The 22,563-nt window shown below is 53.4% G+C and overlaps 1 protein-coding gene across 1 annotated transcript in view; it reads right to left on the bottom strand.

The window, feature by feature from the left end:
- ADAP1 (ArfGAP with dual PH domains 1) overlaps nt 1-12,225 on the bottom strand; it is a gene marked incomplete at both ends in the record, with an annotated part of 63,764 nt that extends 51,539 nt beyond the window's left edge. The window contains one exon of the mRNA XM_079718326.1: nt 12,144-12,225. Coding sequence (XP_079574452.1) covers nt 12,144-12,225 — 82 coding nt within the window. The remainder of the gene's footprint in view (nt 1-12,143) is intronic.
- Nucleotides 12,226-22,563: the final 10,338 nt, after the last annotated feature.

Here is a 22,563-nt window from a genome sequence, read left to right on the forward strand (position 1 = left end):
ATTATATATTCATAAAGGTTCAATACAGCCAGAAGATATAACAATTATGAATATTTACATAGCTAATGACACACCATCAAGATACGTGAAGCAAAAACTGACAACTTGAAGGGGAAAATAGGCAATTCTACGGTAACGGTTGAAGATTTCAATATTCTACTCTCAATAATGGACAGAAGAACCAGACAGAAGTAAGGAAACACAGAGGACTTAACACAATAAGCCAACTAGACCTAACAGACACACAGAGAACTCTCCACCTGACAGCAGCACACGCATTCTCACAAGTGCACATGGGACATTTGGCAGGATAGACCATACCTTAGGGCACAAATTAAGTCTCAGTAGATTTTAAAAGATAGATATCATACAAAGTATCTTTTCTAACCACCACGGGATAAGGTTAGAAATCAATAAAAAAGAAAATTGTAAAATTCACAATTTTGTGGAAATTTAACAACACGCTTTAAACAACCAATGGATCTAAGAAGAAATCATGATGGAAATTAGAAAATACTTAGAGATGAATGAAAACAAAAACACAACATACTATAACTTATGAGATGCAGCAGAAGCGGTGCTAAGGGGGAAATTTATGGCTATAAATGTGGACATTAAAAAAAACAAGAAAGATCTCAAATCAGTAACCTAACTTTACAATGTAAAGAACTAGGAAAAGGAGAACTAAACCCAAAGCTAGAGGAAAGAAGAAAGAAATAAAGATTAGAGCAGAGATAAGTGAAATAGAGAACAGAAAAACAATAGAGAAAATAAAGGAAGCCAAAAGTTGTTCGTCCAAAAAGATCAACAAAATTCAACTAGATGGACTAAGAAAAGAGAGAAGATTCAAAATACTAAAATCAGAAATGAAAGTGAGATGGACCTAGAGTTTATCATACTAAGTGAAGTAAGTCAGAAAGATAAATACCATATGACATCAGTTACATGTGGAATCTAAAATATGACACAAATGAACATATCTACAAAACAGAAACAGACTCACAGACGTAGAGAACAGACTTGTGGTTGCCAAGGGGGCGGGGAAGGATGGCATGAGGGTTTGGGATTAGCAGATGCAAACTATTACATATAGGATGGATAAACAACAAGGTCTTGCTGCACAGCACAGGGAACTATATTCAATCTCCTGTGATAAACCATAATGGAAAAGAATATGAAAAGGAATACACACACACACACACACACACACACACACACACAAAAAAAACTGAATCACTCTGATGTACATCAGAAACAAATAAAACACTGTACATCGACTATACTTCATGTAAGAAAATAAACTTAAAAAAAGAAAGAAATGAAAGTGGGGATATTATTACCAATTCTACAGACACAAAAAAGATTATAAGAAAGTACTGTGAACAACTGTACACCAACACAGTGGATAACTTGGATGAAATAGACAAATTCCTAGAAACACAAAACTACCAAGACTAAATCAGGAAGAAATACATGATCTGAATAGACCTATAACTAGGAAGGAGATTGAATCCACAATCAAATTCTCCATACAAAGAAAAGAACTGGACCTCACGGCTTCAATGGCAAATTCTGCCTAACATTTAAAGAAGAACTGACACCGGGGACTTCCCTGGTGGCACAGTGGTTAAGAATCCGCCTGCCAATGAAGGGGACACAGGTTCAAGCCCTGGTCCAGGAAGATCCCACATGCCGCGGAGCAACTAAGCCTGTGCACCACAACTACTGAGCCTGCGCTCTAGAGCCCGTGAGCCACAACTACTGAAGCCCAAGTGCTTAGAGCCTGTGCTGCGCAACAAGAGAAGCCACTGTAATGGGCAGCCCGGGCAGCACAACAAAGAGTAGCCCCCGCTCGCCACAATTAGAGAAAGCCCGCATGCAGCAACAAAGACCCAATGCAGCCAAAAATAAATAAATTAAAAAAAAGAAGAACTGACACCAATGCCTCTCAAATTTTTTAAAAAATTGAAAAACTGAAGATGAGGGAACACCCCCCCAACTCCTCCTAAAAGACCAGCATAAACCTGATACCAAAGGCACTATAAGAAAACCACAGACCAATATACCTTATGAACATTGGTGCAAAAATCCTCAACAATGGGCTTCCCTGGTGGTGCACTGGTTGGGGGTCCGCCTGCCAATGCAGGGGACACGGGTTTGAGCCCTGGTCCGGGAGGATCCCACGCGCCGCGGAGCAGCTGAGCCCGTGTGCCACGGCTGCTGAAGCCCGCAGGCCACAACTACTGAGCCCGCACGCCCAGAGCCCATGCTCTGCAACGGGAGAGGCCACCGCACTGAGGGGCCCGCGCACTGCCGTGAGGAGTGGCCCCCGCTCGCTGCAACTAGAGGGGGCCCATGTGCAGCAACGGAGACCCAACACAGCCAAAGTAAATAAATAAATAATTAGATAATTAAAAAAAAAAAAGTCCTCAACAAAATACTATCAAACTAAATAGAAACAGACTCAGAGACATAGAGAACAGACTTGTGGGTGCCAAGGGGAGGGGGCTAGGGAGAGTTGGATTGGGAGTTTGGGACTAGTAGATGCAAACTATTATATACAGGATGGATAAACAACAGGTCCTACTGTATAGCACAGGGAACTATATTCAATATCCTGTAATAAACCATAATGGAAAAGAATATGGAAAAAACGAGTGAATGGTTAAACCTGGGTAATGGGTATATTTGTATATGTTTGAAATATCCATAATAAAAGACTTTAAAAAGTTTAAAAAAACACTATCAACCTGAATTTAGTACCATATTAAAAGGATTATAGGGCTTCCCTGGTGGCGCAGTGGTTGAGAGTCCGCCTGCCGATTCAGGGGACACGGGTTCGTGCCCCGGTCCAGGAAGATCCCACATGCCGCAGAGCGGCTGGGCCCGTGAGCCATGGCCGCTGAGCCTGTGTGTCCGGAGCCTGTGCTCCGCAACGGGAGAGGCCACAACAGTGAGAGGCCCGCGTACCGCAAAAAAAAAAAAAAAAAAAAAGGATTATATACCATGACCAAGTAGGAGTTATTCCTGGAATGAAAGAACAGTTCAATACATGAAAATCAATCAATGTAACACATCACTTAAACAGAATAAAGAGGGGAAAAAACACATGATCATCTCAACTGGTGCAGGAAAAGCATTTGAAAAAAGTCAACACTCTTTATAAAAACAATCAACAAGAAAGGAATAGAAGTAAACTAACTCCACATAATAAAAGCCATATATGAAAAACCCACAGCAAACATAATAGTCAATGGTGAAAGACTGAAGGCTTTTCCTCTAAGATCAGGAACAAGACAAAGTTGCCCTCTGCACCACTTTTGTTGAACACAGTACTGGAACTTCTAACCAGAGGAATTAGGCAAGAAAAAGAAATGAAAGACATCCAAATTGGAAAGGAAGAAGCAAAATTATCTCATTTGCCAATGATATGATCTTATATGTAGAAATTCATAATGACTCCACAAAAAAAGCTGTTAGAACTAATTGACAAACTACGCAAAGCAGCAGGATTCAAAGTTAACACACAAAAATCAGTTGCATTTCTATGTATACAGAACAATTTGAAAAAGAAATTACAAAAACAATGCCGTTTACATTAGCATCAAAAAGAATAAAATACTTAGGAATTATCTTAACCAAGGAGGTGAAAGACTTGTACAATGAAAACTACAAACATTCCTGAAAGAAATTAGAGGACATAAATAAATGGAAACACCCCCCATGTTCATGGACTAGAAGACTTAATATTGTTAAAATGTGAACATTACCCAAAGTGATCTAAAAAGTCAATGCAAACCCTATCAAAATCCCAAAGAGTTTTTTGGCAGAAATAGAAAAACCCATCCTAAAATTCATAGGCAATCTCAAGGGACCTCCAAAGCTACAGTAATCAAAACAGTGTGGTATTGGCATAAAAACAGACAAATAGACCAATGGAATAGAATACAGAGCCCAGAAATAAACCCTCACATATATGGTCAAATGATTTTTGACAAGGGTGTCAAGATCAATCAATGGGGAAAAACAGTCTGTTCAAGAAATGGTGCTGGAACACTGGGATAGCCACATGCAAAAAAGAATAAAGGTGGACCCTTACCTAACACCATGTACAAAAATTAACTCGAAATAGATCAAGAACCTAAATGTGAGACCTAAAACCATAAAACTCTGAGAAGAAAACATGGGACAAAAGCTTCATAACACTGGATTTTTTTTTAATTTATTTATTTATGGCTGTGTTGGGTCTTCGTTTCTGCGCGAGGGCTCTCTCCAGTTGCGGCAAGCGGGGGCCACTCTTCATCGTGGTGCGCCGGCCTCTCACTATCGCAGGCTCTCCCGCTGCAGAGCACAGGCTCCAGACGCGCAGGCTCAGTAATTGTGGCTCACGGGCCCAGCCGCTCCGCGGCATGTGGGATCTTCGCAGACCAGGGCGCGAACCCGCGTCCCCTGCATTGGCAGGCAGACTCCCAACCACTGTGCCACCAGGGAAGCCCCCATAACACTGGATTTGAAAATGCTTTCTTGGCTATGACACCAAAGGGCACAGGCAAGAAAAGAAAAAAATAAACAAATTGGATTTCACGAAAATGAAAAAAAAATTTTTTCCTTTTGGTTGCGCTGCACGGCTTTGTGGGATCTTAGTTCCCTGACTAGGGATTGAAACCAGGCCCTCAGCAGTGAGAGCACTGAGTCCTAACCACTGGACCGCCAGGGAATTCCCTCATGAAAATATTTTATATTTTGTGCATCAAAATATACTATCCATCAAGTAAAAAGGTGACCCACAGAATGAGAGAAAATATTTGCAAATCATATATCTGATAAGGGATTAATATCCAGAATATACAGAGAACTCCCAAAACTCAACAACAAAAAACAAACAACCCAATTTCTAATGGGCAAAGAATTTAAAAAGACATTTCTCCAAAGAAGATATACAAATGGTCAATCAGCACACGAAAAGATGCTCAGCATGACTAATCATTAAGGCAATGCAAATCAAGACCACAGTGAGACACCACCTCACACCCATTAGAATGGCTACTATCCAAGAAACAGAAAACAACAAGTGTTGGTGAGGATGTGGAGAAATTTGAACCCATGTGAACTGTTGGTGGGTATATAAAATGGTACCGCCACTTTGGAAAACAGTACAAGATTACTCAAAAAAATAAAAATAGAATTACCAAGTGACCCAGTAATTCCACTTCTGGGTATATACCCAAAAGAATTGAAAGCAGAGTTTTGAGATGTTTGTACACCCATGTTCATAGCAGCATTATCCACAATAGCTAAAACGTGGAAGCAACTCAAGTGTCCATCTGTGGAAGAATGGATAAGTAAATTATAGTCCATTCATACAATGGAATACTATTTGACCTTAAAAAGGAAGGAAATGGAAATCAAAAGAGAGTTAGTATGTATAACTGATTCATTATGTTATAAAGCAGAAACTAACACACCATTGTTAAGCAATTATACTCCAATAAAGATGTAAAAAATATATATATATGTAAAAAATAAATAAATAAATAAAATTAAATTAAAAAAAGAAAATATTGCTAAGATTTATGGGAAAAAAAAAAAGAGAGTTAGGATAGCTATACTTAGAAAAAATACTCAGAAAAAAATAGGCTTTAAAACAAGTACTGTAATAAGAGACAAAGAAGGTCACTACGTAATGATAAAGAGGTCAATCCAACAAGACGGTATAACATTTGTAAATATTTAGGTACCCAACGTAAGTAACACCTAAAACTGTAAAGCAAATATTAATTAACAGACCTAAAGGGAGAAATAGACAGAAATACAGTAATAGCAGGGGACTTTAAAACCCACTTTCACCAATGGTTAGATCATCCAGACAAAATCAATGAGGAAACACTGGCTTTAAACAACACATTAGGCCACGGACTTAACAGACATACACAGGAAATTCCATCCAGAAGCAACACAGAATACACGTTCTTAAGTGCACATGGAACATTCTCCAAGATAAATCATTTGTTAGGCCACAAAACAAGTCTAATTTAAGAAGACTGACATCACATCAAGCATCTTTTCTACCCACAATGGTATTAACCTAGAAGTAAAAAAATTGGACAACTTGGAAGAAATGGATAATTTCCTAGAAACATGAAACCTACCAAGATTGAATCATGAAGAAACAGAAAATCTGAACAGACTAATTACTAATAAGGAGATTGAATCAGTAATCAAAAGCCTCCCAACAACCTGAAGTCCAGGACCAGAAGGCTTTGCTGGTGAATTCTACCAAACATTTAAAGAAGAATTAATACCAGTCCTTCTCAAACTCTTCCAAATAACAGAAGGGAACACTTTGAAACTCATTTTACAAGGCCAGCATCACCCTGATACCAAAACCAGACAAAGACACCACGAAAAAAGGAAGTTATAGGCCAATATCCCCGATGAACAGAGATGCAAAATCCATAACAAACTATTAGTAAACTAAATTTAACAATGCATTGAAAGGATCATATACCATGATCAACTGAGGTCTATTCCAGGGATGCAAGGATGGATCAACGTTCCCAAATCAATCAACGTGATACACCAAATGAAGAATAAAAATCATATGATCAGGAAGAAGACAAGGAAGCCCAGTCTTGCCACTGTTATTCAACAAAGTACTGGAAGTCCTAACCAGAGCAAATAGGCAAGAATAAGAAAGAAATGGCATCCAAATAAGAAAGGAAAAAGTAAAACTGTCACTGTTTGCCCATGACATGATATAAAATATGGAAAACCTTAAAACTCGATCAAAATGTTAGAACTACTACACAAATTCAGTAAAGTTGCAGGATACATAATCAATATACAATAATTTGCTGCATTTCCTTACACTAATAAAAAGAACTCGCAGAAAGAAAGAAAGCAATACATTTATGATGGCATCAAAAAGAATAAAATACCTAGGAATAAATCTAGCCAAGGAGGTGAAAAACATGTACACTGAGAACTATAAGACACTGATGAAAGAATCTGAAGAAGACACAAATGAATGGAATTATATTCTGGGCTCATGGACTGGAAGAATTAATACTGTTAAAATGTCCATACCCCCCAAAGCGATCTACAGATTCAATGTAGATATCTACAGAAATCCCTATCAAAATTCCAATGGCATTTTTGACAAAAACAAACCATCCTAAAATTTGTATGGAACCTCAAAGAAGCCCAAATAGCCAAAGCAATCTTGAGAAAGAGGAACAAAGCTGGAGGCATCATATTTCCTTATTTCAAATTGTATTAGAAAGCTATAGTAATCAAAACAGTATAAGAAAAAAGTATGGTATTAGCATAAAAACAGACACACAGATCAGTGGAATAGACAGCTTAGAAATAAGCCCACACACATATAGTCAATTAATTTACAACAAAGGAGCCAAGACTATACAAGGGATAAAGGACAATTTCTTCAATAAATGGTGCTGGGAAAACCAGACAGCCACATGCAAAAGAATGAACTGGGACCACTATCTTACACCATACACAAAAATTAACTTGAAATGGATTAAAGACTTGGACGTAAGACCTGGAACCATAAAACTCCTAGAAGAACATAGACAGTAAGCTCTCTGACATCGGTCTTAGTGATGATTTTTTGGATTTGACACCAAAAGCAAAGGCAACGAAAGCAAAAATAAACAAGTGGGACTAAAAAGCTTCTGCACAGCAAAGGAAACCATCAACAAAATAAAAAGGCAACCTACGGGAGAAAATATTTGCAAATCATATATCTAATAATGGGCCAATACCCAAAATAATTCATACAGTAGCACCAAAACGAAACAAAACTCTTCAGTTATAAAACGGGCAAGGCCTCTGAAGAGAGATTTTTCCAAAGAAGATAGGCAGATGGCATGGTATATGAAAAGATGCTCAAATCACTAACCATCAGGGAAATGCAAATCAAACCCACAATGAGGTATCACCTCGCACCTGTTAGAATAGCCATCATCAAAAAAAAACAAGACATAACAAGTGTTGACAAAGACGGGGATAAAAGGGGACCCTTGTACACTTGGGGGACAATGTAAATTGATGCAGCCACCATGGAAACAGTATGGACATTCCTAAAAAAATTAAAACTAGAACTTCCATACCAACTAGTAATTTCACTTCTAGATAGTTTACTGAAGGAAATGAGAACAAATTCAAGAAGATATCTGTATCCCCGTGCTCATTACAGCCTTATGTACCATAGCTAAAATGTGGATGATTGGATAAAGAAAATGTGATACAAATGAATATTATTCAACCATAGAAAAGCAGGAAACCTGGCCATTTGTGACAACATGGATGGATCCTGAGGGCATTATGCTGAGTAAAATAAACCAGACAGAGAAAGACAAATACTGTATATGCAATCTAAACAAAGAAACCAAACCTCAAACCAAAAGAAACCCCAAACTCACAGATGCAGAGACCTGATTGGTGGTTGTCGGAGGTGGGGTGGGGTGGGTGAAGGGGGTCAAAAGGTACAGACGTCCAGTTGCGAAATAAGTGAGTCCTGCAGGTGTAACACACAGCATGGTGACCACGGTGAATAACACTGTGCTGTATCTTCGAAGGTTTCTAAGACAGTAGATCTTAAAGGCTCTCATCACAAGGAAACACGCTGCGCGATGAAGGATATTAACTAGACTTACTGTGGTGAGCATTTCTCAACACGTACAAATACCGAATCCCTACGCCGTACACCTGAAACTAATAAGACGTGACAGTCAATTATAACTCAATTTTTTAAAGACGGTAGGAAATTCTGACACCTGACACACCACGACGAACACTGAGGACATGACGTTCAGTGAAATAAGCCAGACACAAAAGGACAAATACTGTGTGATTCCACTTATGTGGGTCAGATTCATAGAGACAGCAAGTGGAAGGGTGGGGGCTGCGGAAGAAGAGGGAGTCGGTGTTTAATGGGGACAGTTTCCGCTTTGCAGGATGGAGAGGAGCTGTGAGGCGGTGGTGGGGAAGGCTGCACGACAACGTGAATGTACTTAACACCACTGAGCTGCACGCTGAAAAATAACTGTTTTGTATCTTCTACCACAATGAAAACACAGTTTAACCCAAAGCCCAAGTGGGCTGCTGCCCCAGGGAGCAGGGACTGCCTGCCCGGCCCACCCCCCAGCAGCCCCCTGCCAACCACGCTCGCAGGAGCCCCTCTCCCAAACTAAGCCAAATTCCCGAAAGTCCTCTCTGCCCAGGTTCACAGCGATGTCTGAAAAGTCACCTCTGCCTTGAAGCCTTGCAGGGTTGAGGGAGGACCTCCCGCTCTGAGTTCACCCCCTTGGTCTTGCAGGCAGTTGCTCCAGTCCTGGCAGAGCTGTGAGGATGGGCCCCCAGGGCCACTCATACCCAGACACCCCCGGTCCAGGAGCAGCAGGGTCTCCACACTGCCGTCCCAAACCATCTGTCTTCTCAGAAAGCTCTCCTTAACGAGCCCAGACCTCACCGCCAATCAGAAGGCCCACGTGTGCTCAGAGCTGGTTTTGCCTGGCGCTCTAGGCAATCCCAAGGTCCAGGTGACATGCATTAAAGCCCCACAGAACGATAACCCACACCTCAGCCCAATGAAAGAGCTGAGAGGCCATGTCCTTCCTGGGCATCAGACCTGAGCTTCAAAGGTGACACTGTCATTTATCCCAACTAGGCAGGTGACTCAGAGGAAGTAAGAGGCACACCCCCAAGGTGGAGGACCTCCCCCACTGCCGCCAGGCCTGCAATGAGAGCAGCCTCTCTGGAAGCTGTTAGACAAGGCCCTGTGTTCAAGGGCAGGGGACCCGTCCTTGGAGCAGACAATGGGAGGGTCTGGGAGCAGGTCCCATGGGGGCTGCAGCCAACCTCAGACTGCATTCCTCCCAGCAGCCCTTGCATGGCCAGCTGTGAGGTCTGCCCAGATCTGCTCTGGTGGTTAGGGGGGCCGGGGACCACCCCGTGTCCTGTGGTGCAGAGTGCAGGCCGTGGGGACCCTCACCCTTGAGGCACCCGGCTCCTGGTGGGCTTCAGTTGAGAAGAGCAGCCATGAACCCGTCCATGTGACGGTGTTCTGTGCCCCCTCCAGCCCCCATCAATGCCAGAGTGGGCCCGAGTTGCCTATCTGGGCCACAGCAGGGATGGGAGGTCCCAGTGACACTCCACAGTGGCACAGAATATGGACGGACCAGTGGGGCTCCAGCAGAGACCATGGGCGGGCATCACATGGGGGTCACGGGAGGTCAGGGAAGGAGAGCTGGTCTGCCTTTGAGGCCCCATGTCCCCTAAGACAGCTCAAGTTCTCAAGGCCTCCGTCTCCCCAGCTGTAAAATGGGGGCAACAGCCCGTATCTTGTCTGCTCCTCAGGCTGCCAGACAAGATAAGGCAAGATGCTGAGGTCATGGACCGAGTCTGAAAAGCAGAGGCGGGCCCGACACCAGGGAGAGCCGGCCGCTCCCGACCCCCTGTACCTGCTGGAGGGCCACGCCCCTGGACCGTGTGGGTGGGTGGGCACAGCAGCTGCAGGGCCCACCACACCAAGGAAGCCCACTGTCCCTCCTGCCAGGGAGGCTCTGGGTCCAGAGAAGCCCCCGCTGCGCAGGGTGGCCAGGAAGGAGAGGGCCGGGGCCAGCTCCCCGCTGCCCGGGCCCCCCAGGCCAAGCCTGAGAGCAGACCGTGCTGACCGCCCTTCCTCACCAGACTGCTGCTTGGCATGGCCGCTCTCCCGACAAGTGGAAATACAGGTCTGGGAGAGGGAGGTGGGACGTCGGAGAGGGCGGGAGCAGGCTCGGAGGGAACGGTGCTGCCGCCTCACTGCACAGCCGAGGCGAGGCGGGCCCTCAGGGCGGCGGGGAAAGGCCCTCAGCCTGCCGCCCCTCTGGGACACTCCAGCTCTGGCGTGGCCTCTCGAAGCCATACTGCAGCTGCCCAGCAGATGCCCAGCACTCGGCGGGGGCGGGGGCTGCACCGGAGACCCCTCCCAGCCCAGCGGGCGAGCAGCAGAGGAGAGCTGGGGGGAGGGTGTCCTACTTGCGGGGTGTCCAGAGACTGTGCGTCTCAAACAGGAGTTTCAGAACAAATGCAGAGTCTTCCCACCTTCCCTCCCTGGGGGCTCGGCCACTCCCCGCTGTGGTAGGCTTGTTCTGAGGGGCTCAGGCTAGGAGCCCCCAGTGGAGCGCCCTGTGTGTCCCCGCAGAGCCTGGGGACAGCCCCTGAGCTGAGCCGCCCTCCCTGCTGGGGGCCTGAGCAGGTGAGCCTCTCGGGGCTCTTCCACCCCCACCGCAGCGAAGCCGCGCCAGGGGCTGCCAGCCCAGAAGCAGGGCGCCGCTGGTCTGAGGGCAAAGCCTTCTCTCCTCCTGCCAATCCCAGCACACGTAGCCCCAGGGCTCCGGCGCCTTGGAAATCAACCCGGAGCGGGCGCCACCCAGGAGCAAAGTCTAGGAGATGCCTGCCGGGAGGATGGGATGCAGGGAGCCTAGTGCTTGTTCCGAGCTGCACCTGCCCCTCTGCCCCACCTGAATTGGCCACCTGCCCCAGAGCAGTGAGGCCGGGTGGGGGGAGGGGCGCCCGTTCCCACGGGGTCCACGTGGAGGCGGCAGGTGCCTCCTCCCCCTGGCGCGGGGTGCAGGGCTAGAGGGGGGCTCCAGGCGGGGGCCCATGACGTCACCCGCAGGTGGGGGGCAGGGCCAGGTGGACCCCCACACCCACGCACAGAGGCCCGCGGCCCGCTTGTCCGTCCCCTCCCTGCAGCCGGTCGCCCGCCGCGATTTCCTCTTTCTTTGCGGAGCCCCAGGTTTCGCAAGGCGGCGGCGGTCCGCGGGTGACAGCGAGACACGCAGCCTGGGGGAGGGGAGGCGGCGACACAGCCGCAGGCCAGGGGCCGTGGGCGGGCAGGCGATGTCCGGGTCCCGGCAGGTGCCCTCGGGCCCGCGCCCCACCCGAGCGGGGACCAGGCTGCGCTGCCCACGCCACCCCCCACCCCGCCAAGCAGGCGCCGCAGCACCCCTCCCCGGCCCCGGGGCTGGCATCCAGGCCGGCACCCACCCCGGCGCATCCACTCGGGCCCTCCCCCACGCGCACCCACCCAGGCCCCCAGCTACCCCGGGCGCAGCCAGCCTGCCCGTACCTACCCGGGGCGCCGCAGTCCGCGCAGCGCGCGTTCGCTGGCCGCTGCAGCAGCTCCAGGACGGCCTTCCGCCGCTCCTTGGCCATGGCCGCGTTGCCGCCCCCCGCGACGCCGGGTGGGGAGCGTACGCCCCGCCGCGCTAGGGCGCCGCGCAGGCCGCCCGCCGCCGCCGCCCCTGCGCCATCCTGAGCAGCTCAGCCCGCGCGCCGGTTCCGCATTCCTGCCGCCCGGCCCGGCTCCACCGCCGCCGCTCTCGTCGCCACCGCGGCAGCCGAGCGTGTGCCGGCGCGGGGCCCGGGGCGCACGGCGCGCTCTGGCCGGCGCGGCCCGCGGGCGGCCCCCAGCGGCGCGGGCGGGCGGGCAGCCTCCTCCCGCGCCGGCCAGGCGTCCCAGCCCGCGCGCCCGGCGTCCCAGCCCGCGCGCCCGGCGTCCCAGCCCGCGCGCCCGGGAACCCGCCCGCCCGCGCGCCCGGGGACCCGCCCGGGGAGGTCTGCCCGCCGCCGCCGCCGCCGCCGCCGCCGCCGCCGCCGCCGCCGCCGCCTCCGCCCACCCTATCCCAGCGCAGCGGCCCACCTGCCCGAGCGAGAGGCCACCAGCCACAGTGGTGGGGGCCTTGAGGGAACCGAATAACCACAGGTCTGGGTGAGATCATCCTTCGGTCATTTGGGCCCCAACAGCGCCTGGACACCTACTGTGCGCCCAGGGGGTCAGCGCACCAGGTCCAATGGGCACGCCGGGAATGCTTGTTGGAGGGAGGGGTGTGTGCCCAGTGCTGGGGGCCGGGGCTCACACCATCCCTGCCCTGGGAGGAGATGGCCGGCAGGTGGTAAGGCCCAGTGAGTGCGGTGGGTGCTCAGGCCAGAGAAGGGCTCCCGCCGTCCACCCAGCAGGGACAGGACAAGGGGTGGGCCGCGGTGCTCCCGATAAAGCCCGTTTTGAGCCAGGAGGCCAGGACCCAGACAAGAGGGTAGTAACATGGGGAAGGAGGGGGGTGATATGCCCCTGCATTTTTTCAAATTCTTTTCATTTTCTTCTGAAATTATGAATGCAACGATGCATCTTGTTAAAAACAAACTGAAACAGTACCACACTGAAAAATTACAGCCTCTCCCCACCTCCACCCCCGCCCCAGCAACTGTGAGCCAACCACTGTTAGCACCATTAGCGTCCTTCCAGAATGGTCCTCGGCCTGTTAGGACACCAAGGGAGTCCCTATTCCTCTGGTCTGCTGCTGGGGGTTTTGGGTTGGTTTATTTTCACTGAGTAAACCGTACATACCCCTTTTCGAGTCCATACATACAGATCTACCCCTTTCTTTTCCAATGGCTGCGTTCCACTCAGAGCTGGACAATGACTTGTTCCCCAGTGCCTGGCTGAGGGGCGGGCATTTTCCATCTGCTGGGATCACAGTCGGACGCTCTCCAAGCGTCCCGGGTGGGTCCACATCTGGCAGTGGCACCTCTGGGACGAGGGGAAGAGCATCCCAACTGGTGACAGGCCTGCCACCTTGCCCTCCGCGGAGGCTGTGCTGGCGCCAATTCACCAAGGCCTGGCCCCTGCCCGGCCCCCAGCCGCCCACTCTGCCCAACAGCAGGGACGCGGTCCTTCTAGGGCGTTGTGGGAGGGATGGGTGGCATTTTCATCTCTGGGTCCCCATGCCAGGGTCGGAATCTGCCACACAGCAGAGTGGAGCACGTCACTTAACGAAGACAGGCTGACGTCAATCACAACAACAGCTACTCTACCAACGGCACCAGGCATTAGGTCAGACCCCTCGCATGTGTTTTCTTATTTAATCCCCATTTACAGATGGGGAAACTGAGGCATAGAGCAGTTCAATCACACCCAAGGTCGCACGTGGCTTCTAGGTGGAAGGGCTGGGATGAACATACAGCTCGGAAACAAAGAGACACCCCACCCCTCGGGCAGGGCAGGGTTGCTGAGGGTCCAAGAGGGGCCTCGGAGGAGGGCAGGTGCGGACCAGGCAGGGCTGAGCACACAGCCGCGCCCTGTTTGGCGGTGGGTTGTTCACCTTCTCTGTCTTCCCACCTGGCTAAGGAGGTGAAGATACTGTTCAGGGAGGCAGGAGGAAGTGAGAATTCAAGAAGAGGCGCCAGGTCATGAAACAGACTCTCGAAAGAGGAGACAGGCAGGTCCAAAATCTGAAGCCCCCCGCCCCGGCGCCCAGGCTGGAGTGAAGGCGCGGGGTGCAGTGGGGCTGGGGTGCGGGGCTCAGGACTCACAAAATTCAGAAGGTGACAGGCAGCCCAGGGTGGGCCACAGCCAGACAGGGGCTGGCCCAGGGTCCTGGGGCTGCTGGGAGGTGCTGGGGGCCAGACCCCAGGGTCCCCGCACGGCCCTGGGGGTCTGGCTCCTGTCCTGAGGGGGATGGGGACAAAGGAGAGTGACCACTCGGTCTGCTTTTGTGGGGGGCACCCGAGGGTGAGTGGGGAGACAGCTGTGCTTGCCTGGGTGTAGGGGACGGGAAATGCCCGGGACTCAGGGCCTCGTGGCCCGAGGAAGGCGTTGGGGACAGTGGGGCTGCCAAAGCCCACAGAAGATCCAGGGAGGGGTCCACTCCAGGGCTGGGGACAGAGTCCAGGGCAGTCGACGGCGAGGCGGCTGCAGCGGGTGGGCCGCCCAGGAGAGGGCTGGGCAGGGGAGAGGGGCCAGGGCCCGCTGGGCACCGGCACCAACGGCCCGGGCAGAGGAGGGCCGTGTGGGAGGTGGGGAGATGGCCACGAAGATGGGCAGTGGGGGGAGGGAAGGGGAGGGCCCAGAAGGTGAGGCCGGAGGGCCGAGGGGGGCTGCAAGGCGATGGGGGTGCTGGCAGGCAGAGGACAGGCACTGGGAGGGGGTGGGGGCACCGGGGTGGGGTGCAGCAGGCATCCCCATCCCCACAGAGGGTAGTGCAGCCCCCAGCCACCGGCAGCTGTCCCCAGACTCCTAAGGAGCTTCTGTAGAGCAGGTGGGTTGGCACTCCTGCCCGGACGGGGAGGGGAGGGGAGGGGACTCGCCGAGTGCAGAGGTCGCCAGCAGCAGGGGCGCAGCAGTGCTCGGAGCTCCCTGGCTGACGCAGGTGCTGGCCTCTGGGCAGCCCGGCCCTTCCTTCCACAGGCCCCTCCCCTCGACAGCATTCTCGCAGCGCCTGCTGTATGCAGAGCCCTTAGCAGCTTGATCCGTATAAGTAGCGGAGAAGACGGGGAGCCCCAGGCTGTGCCAGCACCCCTGGCCTGAGACCCTGGTTTAGGATGAATTAGCCCCAACCCCGGCACGGGGGTGGGGAGAGCGGGTGCTGCCTTCCAGCCCTTCCTGGACACGCTGTGGCTCTGGGGCTGAGCAGCCACAAGGTTCCGGGGTGGCACTGGGCGAGACGGGAGCAGGTCAGGAACCAGGCCAGAACCCTCCTGGGGCCTCGGGCAGGGCTGCAGCAGCACCCCTCCGCCTGCGCCCACCCTCCTCCCTGGGCCTGCTGAGCCAGACCCCGGAGGGGACCCCTGTGGGTCTTCCCAGGAGCGGGGTAGCTGGGGATTTGGGGTCAGCCCTCCACTGGGGGCCAGGACTCATGGGGGCTGAGGAAGCAAGCACCTCCCAGAAGGGTGGAGATGGTACGAAGATGGTGGCTAAAATGAGCGACAGGGACACGCCTGGCCACGAGGACCAGCTTCCTGGTGTGGCTCGGGACAGTTCCTGTTTTAAAGCCCTCACCCAGTGCAACTCCTGAGCCTCTGCCCTCAGCCTCCGGCCCCACCCCCAACAAAAAGGATCTTTTTTTTTTTTTTTTTTTTTTTTCCACCAAGAGAAACACAGAAAAACCCAAAGAAAAGGTGACCCTTGGTACAGCAGGGCCACTCAGGAGCCTTGCGTGTGCTTAACAGACACAGATATGGAGGCCCCTCGCCACCCCAAAGCCAGGGGGCAGCAGGGACAGGCCCCTGGGACCAGGATGGTTTCTCCATCTGAGAGTGGCACTGGCCCTGGAGACCCCCTGGGAAGGCAGGGTCTCAGGGCTGTCCCCAGAGGTGACATGTGGGGTGGGGTGTCTGTGGGGGCAGGGCGCCATGGGTTGTTTAGTGGGTTTGGGGACATTTAAAAATTTTTTTTGCTTGGTGTCCCTAAGAGAACCAGCATCTGGCAGGAGGAGGAGGGTGGAGCATCTCTCGGGCTTGAAGCGAGGCTGCCAGGACGTGGCTTCCCAAAGGCAGTGAGCACGGGCGGCCTGGCTGGGGCAGGGGCAGGAGCCGCGGGGAAAGGTCCCAGATGCAGTCTGGGGAGCCCGCAGCAGCAGCAACATCCAGCCGTGGATCTGCAGTTCACAGGCAAATCAGCACAACTCAAAACTCACTTATAGGGGCTCCCCTGCTGGCACAGCGCTTAAGAACCCGCCCGCCAATACAGGGGACACGGGTTCGAGCCCTGGTCCAGGAAGATCCCACATGCCGCGGAGCAATTAAGCCCGTGCGCGACAACTACTGAGCCTGCACTCTAGAGCCCGCGAGCCACAACTCCTGAACCTGTGTGCCACAACTACTGAGCCTGCGCTCTAGAGGCCGCAAGCCACAACTACTGAGCCTGCGCTCTAGAGCCCGCGACCCACAACTACTGAGCCTGCGCTCTAGAGCCCGCGAGCCACAACTACTGAGCCTGCGCGCTAGAGCCCGCGAGCCACAACTACTGAGCCTGCGCTCTAGAGCCCACGAGCCACAACTACTGAGCCCGTGTGCCACAACTACTGAGCCTGCGCTCTAGAGGCTGCAAGCCACAACTACTGAGCCTGCGCTCTAGAGCCCGCAAGCCACAACAACTGAGCCTGCGCTCTAGAGCCCACGAGCTACAACTACTGAGCCCGTGTGCCACAACTACTGAGCCTACACTCTAGAGCCCACGGGCCACAACTACTGAGCCCGTGTGCCACAACTACTGAAGCCCGCGTGCCTAGAGCCTGTGCTCTGCAACAAGAGAAGCCACCATAGTTAGAAGCCAGCGCACTGCAACAAAGAGTAGCCCCTGCTCGCCGCAACTAGAGAAAGCCCGCGCGCGGCAACGAAGATCCAATGCAGCCAAAAATAAAATAAATAAATAAAATTTAAAAACTCACTTATAAAGAACTCTTACAAGTCAACGGGAAGAGGATCTGAACAGAGCCTTCTCCAAGGAAGACGCATAGATGGCCGGTGTGCACGTGACGATGCTCAGAATCACGCGTGGCCAGGGAGACGAGACGCGGCCGCACACACGCTGGGACGGGGGCAGTTCAGCCAGAGACTCGCCAGTGCTGACGCTTAAACACACTCACCACGCGACCCAGCAGTTCCACTCCTAGGTACACACCCAAGACAGAAAACACACGTTCACTCAGAAACACGTACGTGCGGTGTTACTCACAGAAGCCAAAGGGGAACAACCGTGTCCATCAGCAGATGAATGGATACACACAACGTGGTCCCTCCCTGCAGTGGAACAGGACTCGCCACAGGAGAGGAAGGAAGTGCTGACACAGCTAGAACCTGGACGAACCTTGAACACGCGATGCTCGGTGAGAGAACCCGGTCACGAAAGGGCAGTGTGCGTTTCTTTTTTTTTTTTTTTTTTTTTTTTTTTTTTGTGGTACGCGGGCCTCTCACTGTTGTGGCCTCTCCCGTTGCGGAGCACAGGCTCCGGATGCGCAGGCTCAGCAGCCATGGCTCACGGGCCCAGCCGCTCCGCGGCATATGGGATCCTCCCAGACCGGGGCACGAACCCGTATCCCCTGCATCGGCAGGCGGACTCTCAACCACTGCGCCACCAGGGAGGCCCCAGTGTGCGTTTCTACTCCTGTGAGTCCTCGATCTGAAGAGTATTTCCACGTGACAGTCCCAGCCCGTGCTGAGCCCACCGGGTCCACTGAACGGAGGGGTCCTTCATTCCGCCCCTCAGCAGCCCTTACTGATGGGGAGGCCCTGGGTCACCTGCCTCCTGAGGCGTGTCTCCAGGGTCAGACCACAGGCCTGTCTGAGGACTGAACACGAGGGACACCCCCCCCACTCCCAGAGGGAGGCGGCAGGGAAGCCCGCAGCCCCTGTGGAAGCATCTCACAGCTCACCAGGCTCTGCAGACTGCAAACAGAGCCGGACCCGGGCTCTGACCCAACCTGTCAGGAGAGGTCTCGGACAGGAGGATGGGGCGGGGCGTGAGGGGTCTTGGATTTCCCAGAGAGGGGCCCTCTGTCTGTGCCCCACCCTGTCCATCCACCATCCATCCATCTCCCCTCCCCCAGGATCTTCCACGACATCACTGACGTTCCTCCCCGCTCCCACTGAGAGGTGGGATCTACCTGCTCGCCCCTACCTGGGGCGGGAGCCAGGAGCACTCCAACCGGGGAGGACGTTGCTTCCGAGGCTGCCGTGAAAGGATGCAGCTTCCACCGGGCGCACTCTGTCTCTCCCTCTCTGTGTGTCTCTCCTCGGTGTCTCTCCCTCTATCTCTCTGCCGCGGTCTCTGTCTTGCTCTCCTGAGCCACCACCCTGCCGAGGCCCCGTGGAGGCCACTCTGCCTGAGTCCCCTCAGCTCAGGTTCTGGCCACGCGGGAACGGCCTCGGGGAGCCTCAGCTACCACCTAGTGAGAACCCCCGGCTGACCGCAGTCCATCCCAGGGCCGTGAGGGTGGTAACCATCAAATGCTGGGGTCAGAAGCCAAGTCTGGGGCGCTGCCACCCAGCGAGGGCACGGGGGTCTCTGGAAAGCCCGCCCCACGGTCATCACGCCCAGGACTCTCTGCTCAGAGCAAGGCCGGGAAGGGAGGCCTGGCGCGAGCCCTCCTCCAGTTCCCTGTGCCCCAGGGTGGTCTCCTCTGGACGGGGCTCCGCCACCCTCTGGCACACAGCCCGCGGGTGTGGACGGCGAGGCCCCTGCCGCCATCACTGAGCCCGTGCTGAGCAGGGCGCTGGCCCGGGCACTGGGGGGCAGGAAGAGTTGATGAGCCTCAGCTGGGGCCCCCACTGCGCTCAGGGCCCCCCAGCTGGGCCGCCGTGTCAGCAGGACCTGGGGCCTCAGGGGTGCACAGCCCTGGTCCAATCTTTAGATCCTGGAGTGTGGAGGCCACTGCACATAACACTGTCCCCTCGGGGGCCCCCCGGGGACAGCCCTCCCACAGGTGACTCAGGCGCTGCAGTGCCGCCACCGTCCAGCAGGGGCCGCCACACCACCACATTCTGTCCCGGAGGCACCAGGACCGCAGTCGCCGGAAGGGGAAGGCCCCCAGGCTTCTGTCCTTCGGTGGCAAGGCTGGCCCACTCCTGGCCTAACCAACCCTAACTGCCCCCACCGCTGCCCGGACGTGGTAACGCGGCTCAGCATCCTCAGAAAGCCCTGTCCCCCCGACTCAGTCTGCAGCCCCCAGCGTCCATCGTGGGGCCTCGCTCTGTCCCCAGGGCCCGAGAGATCTGCTTCCCTTCACAGTCCGAAAGCGGCCACCAGAGGCACCGCTGGGCCCCCGGAAGCTGGCTCCTCACTTGCCGTCGCACGTAGCTCTGTAAATCCCACGCAAGGGCAGCCGGCAGAATCCTGCAGATGGAGGCTTCCAGAAGGTTCCAAGACTCCCCGACGCCCGCTCCCCCCCAGGGCTCTGCAGGAGCCCCCTCGGCCCTGTTCCCGGGGTGTGGGACCCCCACTCCACAAGCACAGCTGAGACGTGATTCCATCCCTCCAGGAGAGACTTTATTCACAGTGTTAAGACAAGGTCACTTGCTCCACAGGTTAACAGAACGTTCCCTATGCCTCCTGCAACAATAAAGCCCCTATTTTCTAGTCCATAAATACCTAATTTCACTAAAAGACTGACCTCAAGCACCAGGCAGGTAGAATGACAGACACCAGAGACAGGAGCCCTTTCTTCCCCAGTAAAGGCTGGGGAAGCGGCACCGCAGACGGGAAGACATGCTCCTGGGGGCCAGCCTGTCCCCCCCACCAGGGTCACTGCCGGAGCTCCCACTTCCCACGGGGAACCAACGCGGCCCCTCCCTTAAGAGCCGACAGGGTCCACACCCTGGGGGCGGAAAGCCTGCCCTCAACCAGCAAGGCCACACAGCACCCGACACACAAACCAGCACAGTCTCTGCTCATGGGCCGCAGCAAGTTACAACCACAGGCACGCAACTTGTAGAAGATATAAAATACAACCAAATAAACACAATGAGCGTTTTGAAACTAATGATTTTATTGTTTCTATAAAAATGATACGTGCATGTTATAAAATACAGCCATAAAGAAAGTTCCCTGCTGCTCAGCCAGAGGTGGCGGACTGGTCCGAAGGCATGCAGGTGCCCCCTGTGCCTGTTCAGCGGTTCCCCGCTGCTCAGGCCACTGAGCGGGTAGGAGCCGCCACGGAGTGGTCTTAAGCTGTTCTTCCACAAACTCTTAAAATGGAAATAGGTTGACGGAAAATAAAGTTTCTAAAATAAAAAAGGAAAGTACCAGGAAACCACCCGGACTGGCAGGCGTCCTGAACACCTGCTGTTCAGGGTTCCAAACCTGCTCACACCTGCAGAGCATCGGGGACGTCCAGACAGACACCTGACAAGAAGGGGGGCCCCGTCCCACACGCCACGCCGGCAGTGACTCTGATCCTGGTTATTAAGTACATACCCATTCTCCGTCGTCTGCCAGCAACAAGCAGCAGCAAAGCCAGTGCCAAAGATTCCAAAAAAAATAGGGATTTAAACTCAGCCCTGAGAAAATTCGACCCACAACTGGGTTGCTGTGGATCATTAGGACAAGCGCTCAGCTGTCCTGGAGCCTGAGCAAGCCACCCGCCGCCACCCAGCCTCTCAGGGACCCCGCGCTGTGCTCCAGTGTCCTCCCAAACCACCGGCAGGTGGTGCTGCTGGCTGAGGGCCGGCCTGAAGTGCACACGTCCTGGTCCCGGAACCCGAGACTCTGCGGCCCCACATGGAAAAGGGGACTGTGCAGGTGTGGTTAAGGGTCTTGAGAAGGGAGGCAGGATTATGCCGGGGCGGGGGGGGCCCAATGTCATCACGAGGGCCCTAACAGGAGGGAGGTGGGAGGGCCAGGGCCAGAGAGAGGTGTGGGGAGGAGGCCGAGTTGGGGAGGAGAGAAGCCACTGGGTCAGATGGAGGACGGGCCTCGGGCCACGGAGCGCGGCGCCTCTAGGAGCTGGAAGAGGAGGAGATGGACCCTCCCCAGAACCCCCGGCAGGAGGCGGCTCACGGGAGCCTTTGGACTTGTGGCCTCCAGGCTGGGGCGTAAGTGTGTTGTTTAAGCTACCAAGTCTGTGCTGACCTGTTAGTGGGGAAGAAACCTGACTTGCCTTTTTTAAAAAATAAAAACACTGCCTTCCTGAACAGTAAACATATTCCAGCCACCCTGTGTGCTGCTTGAGGTTTTCACAGAGTTGCTAAAAGGACCTGGGGCCCAGCCAGCAGAGTGGAGGCCTGCGTGAGGCTGTAGACGGAGGGTGGCCTGGCCCTGCGCCCCAAGCTTCTGCCCCAGGGGCTGGAGTGAGAGCCAGGGCAAGGGGCTCCGTTAGCCTCACCTGCCGGGAAGGCAGCTGTGGGCCCAGGTCTGACCCGATTGCTCCGGCTTACCTCCTGCCTAAGGAGGACACTTGGAAAACATTCTGGAAATTGTCTTCTAATAATGTCACTGGCTCATCATCACGAGTATATACGAGAAATAAAAGGCATTCTTTACATGACAAATGATGGGCAACTAAAAATATCTCACAGGAGCTTTGGCAGGACCAGACAGGACGTCTGGACCCGAGCCTGGCATTTTTAGCAACTGAGACCCAGGAGACAGCAGGCAGTGCGGGAAGCTGCTGCCCTTTGTCAAGAGCCCGACTGTCCCCTCCTGACGCAGAAACCACTGCGTCTGCATTCTACTTGAGATTCATGAATGTTTCAAAATGAGTATTCACCCAATCACGTATATAGAAAGTTCAACTACAAAGAGCTTAGCACAAAACATTTTTTTAAACGATTCTGAAGTAATTCCAGACTTCCAGAAAGTTGCAGAAACAGGCCACAGTTCTGTCTGCCTGCTTCTCCCAACGACACCCTCTGCGAGCACAGGACAAGAAGTGCTGTGACTGACCTGCGGGCCCTCGGGCTCCCTGGTGGCCCTAACCTCCCTGGACCCTTGGCCCGGGGCAGCCCCTCCATCTGTTCTCCAGGACGCGGCCCTCCTGGGGAGCGCTGTTCTTCACTCTGCAGCCCCTCCCTCATGTCAGGTGTGTCTGCGTGTGCTCACTAGACTGAGGTGGGGCACTCCTGGCAAGACAACGGCAGAAGCAATGCCGCCTTCTCAGGGCATCGGTCGGGGCAGGCGCTGTGGGGACCAGGCAGTCAGGCAACCACGCTGAGAAGCCTCAGCTGTTTGCCAAGTGCCTCGCGGGGCGCCCTCCAGACCAGGCAAAACTGTTCCACATC

Source organism: Hyperoodon ampullatus (genome assembly GCF_949752795.1).
Source record: "Hyperoodon ampullatus genome assembly, chromosome: 14".
Classification (NCBI taxonomy): domain Eukaryota; kingdom Metazoa; phylum Chordata; class Mammalia; order Artiodactyla; family Ziphiidae; genus Hyperoodon; species Hyperoodon ampullatus.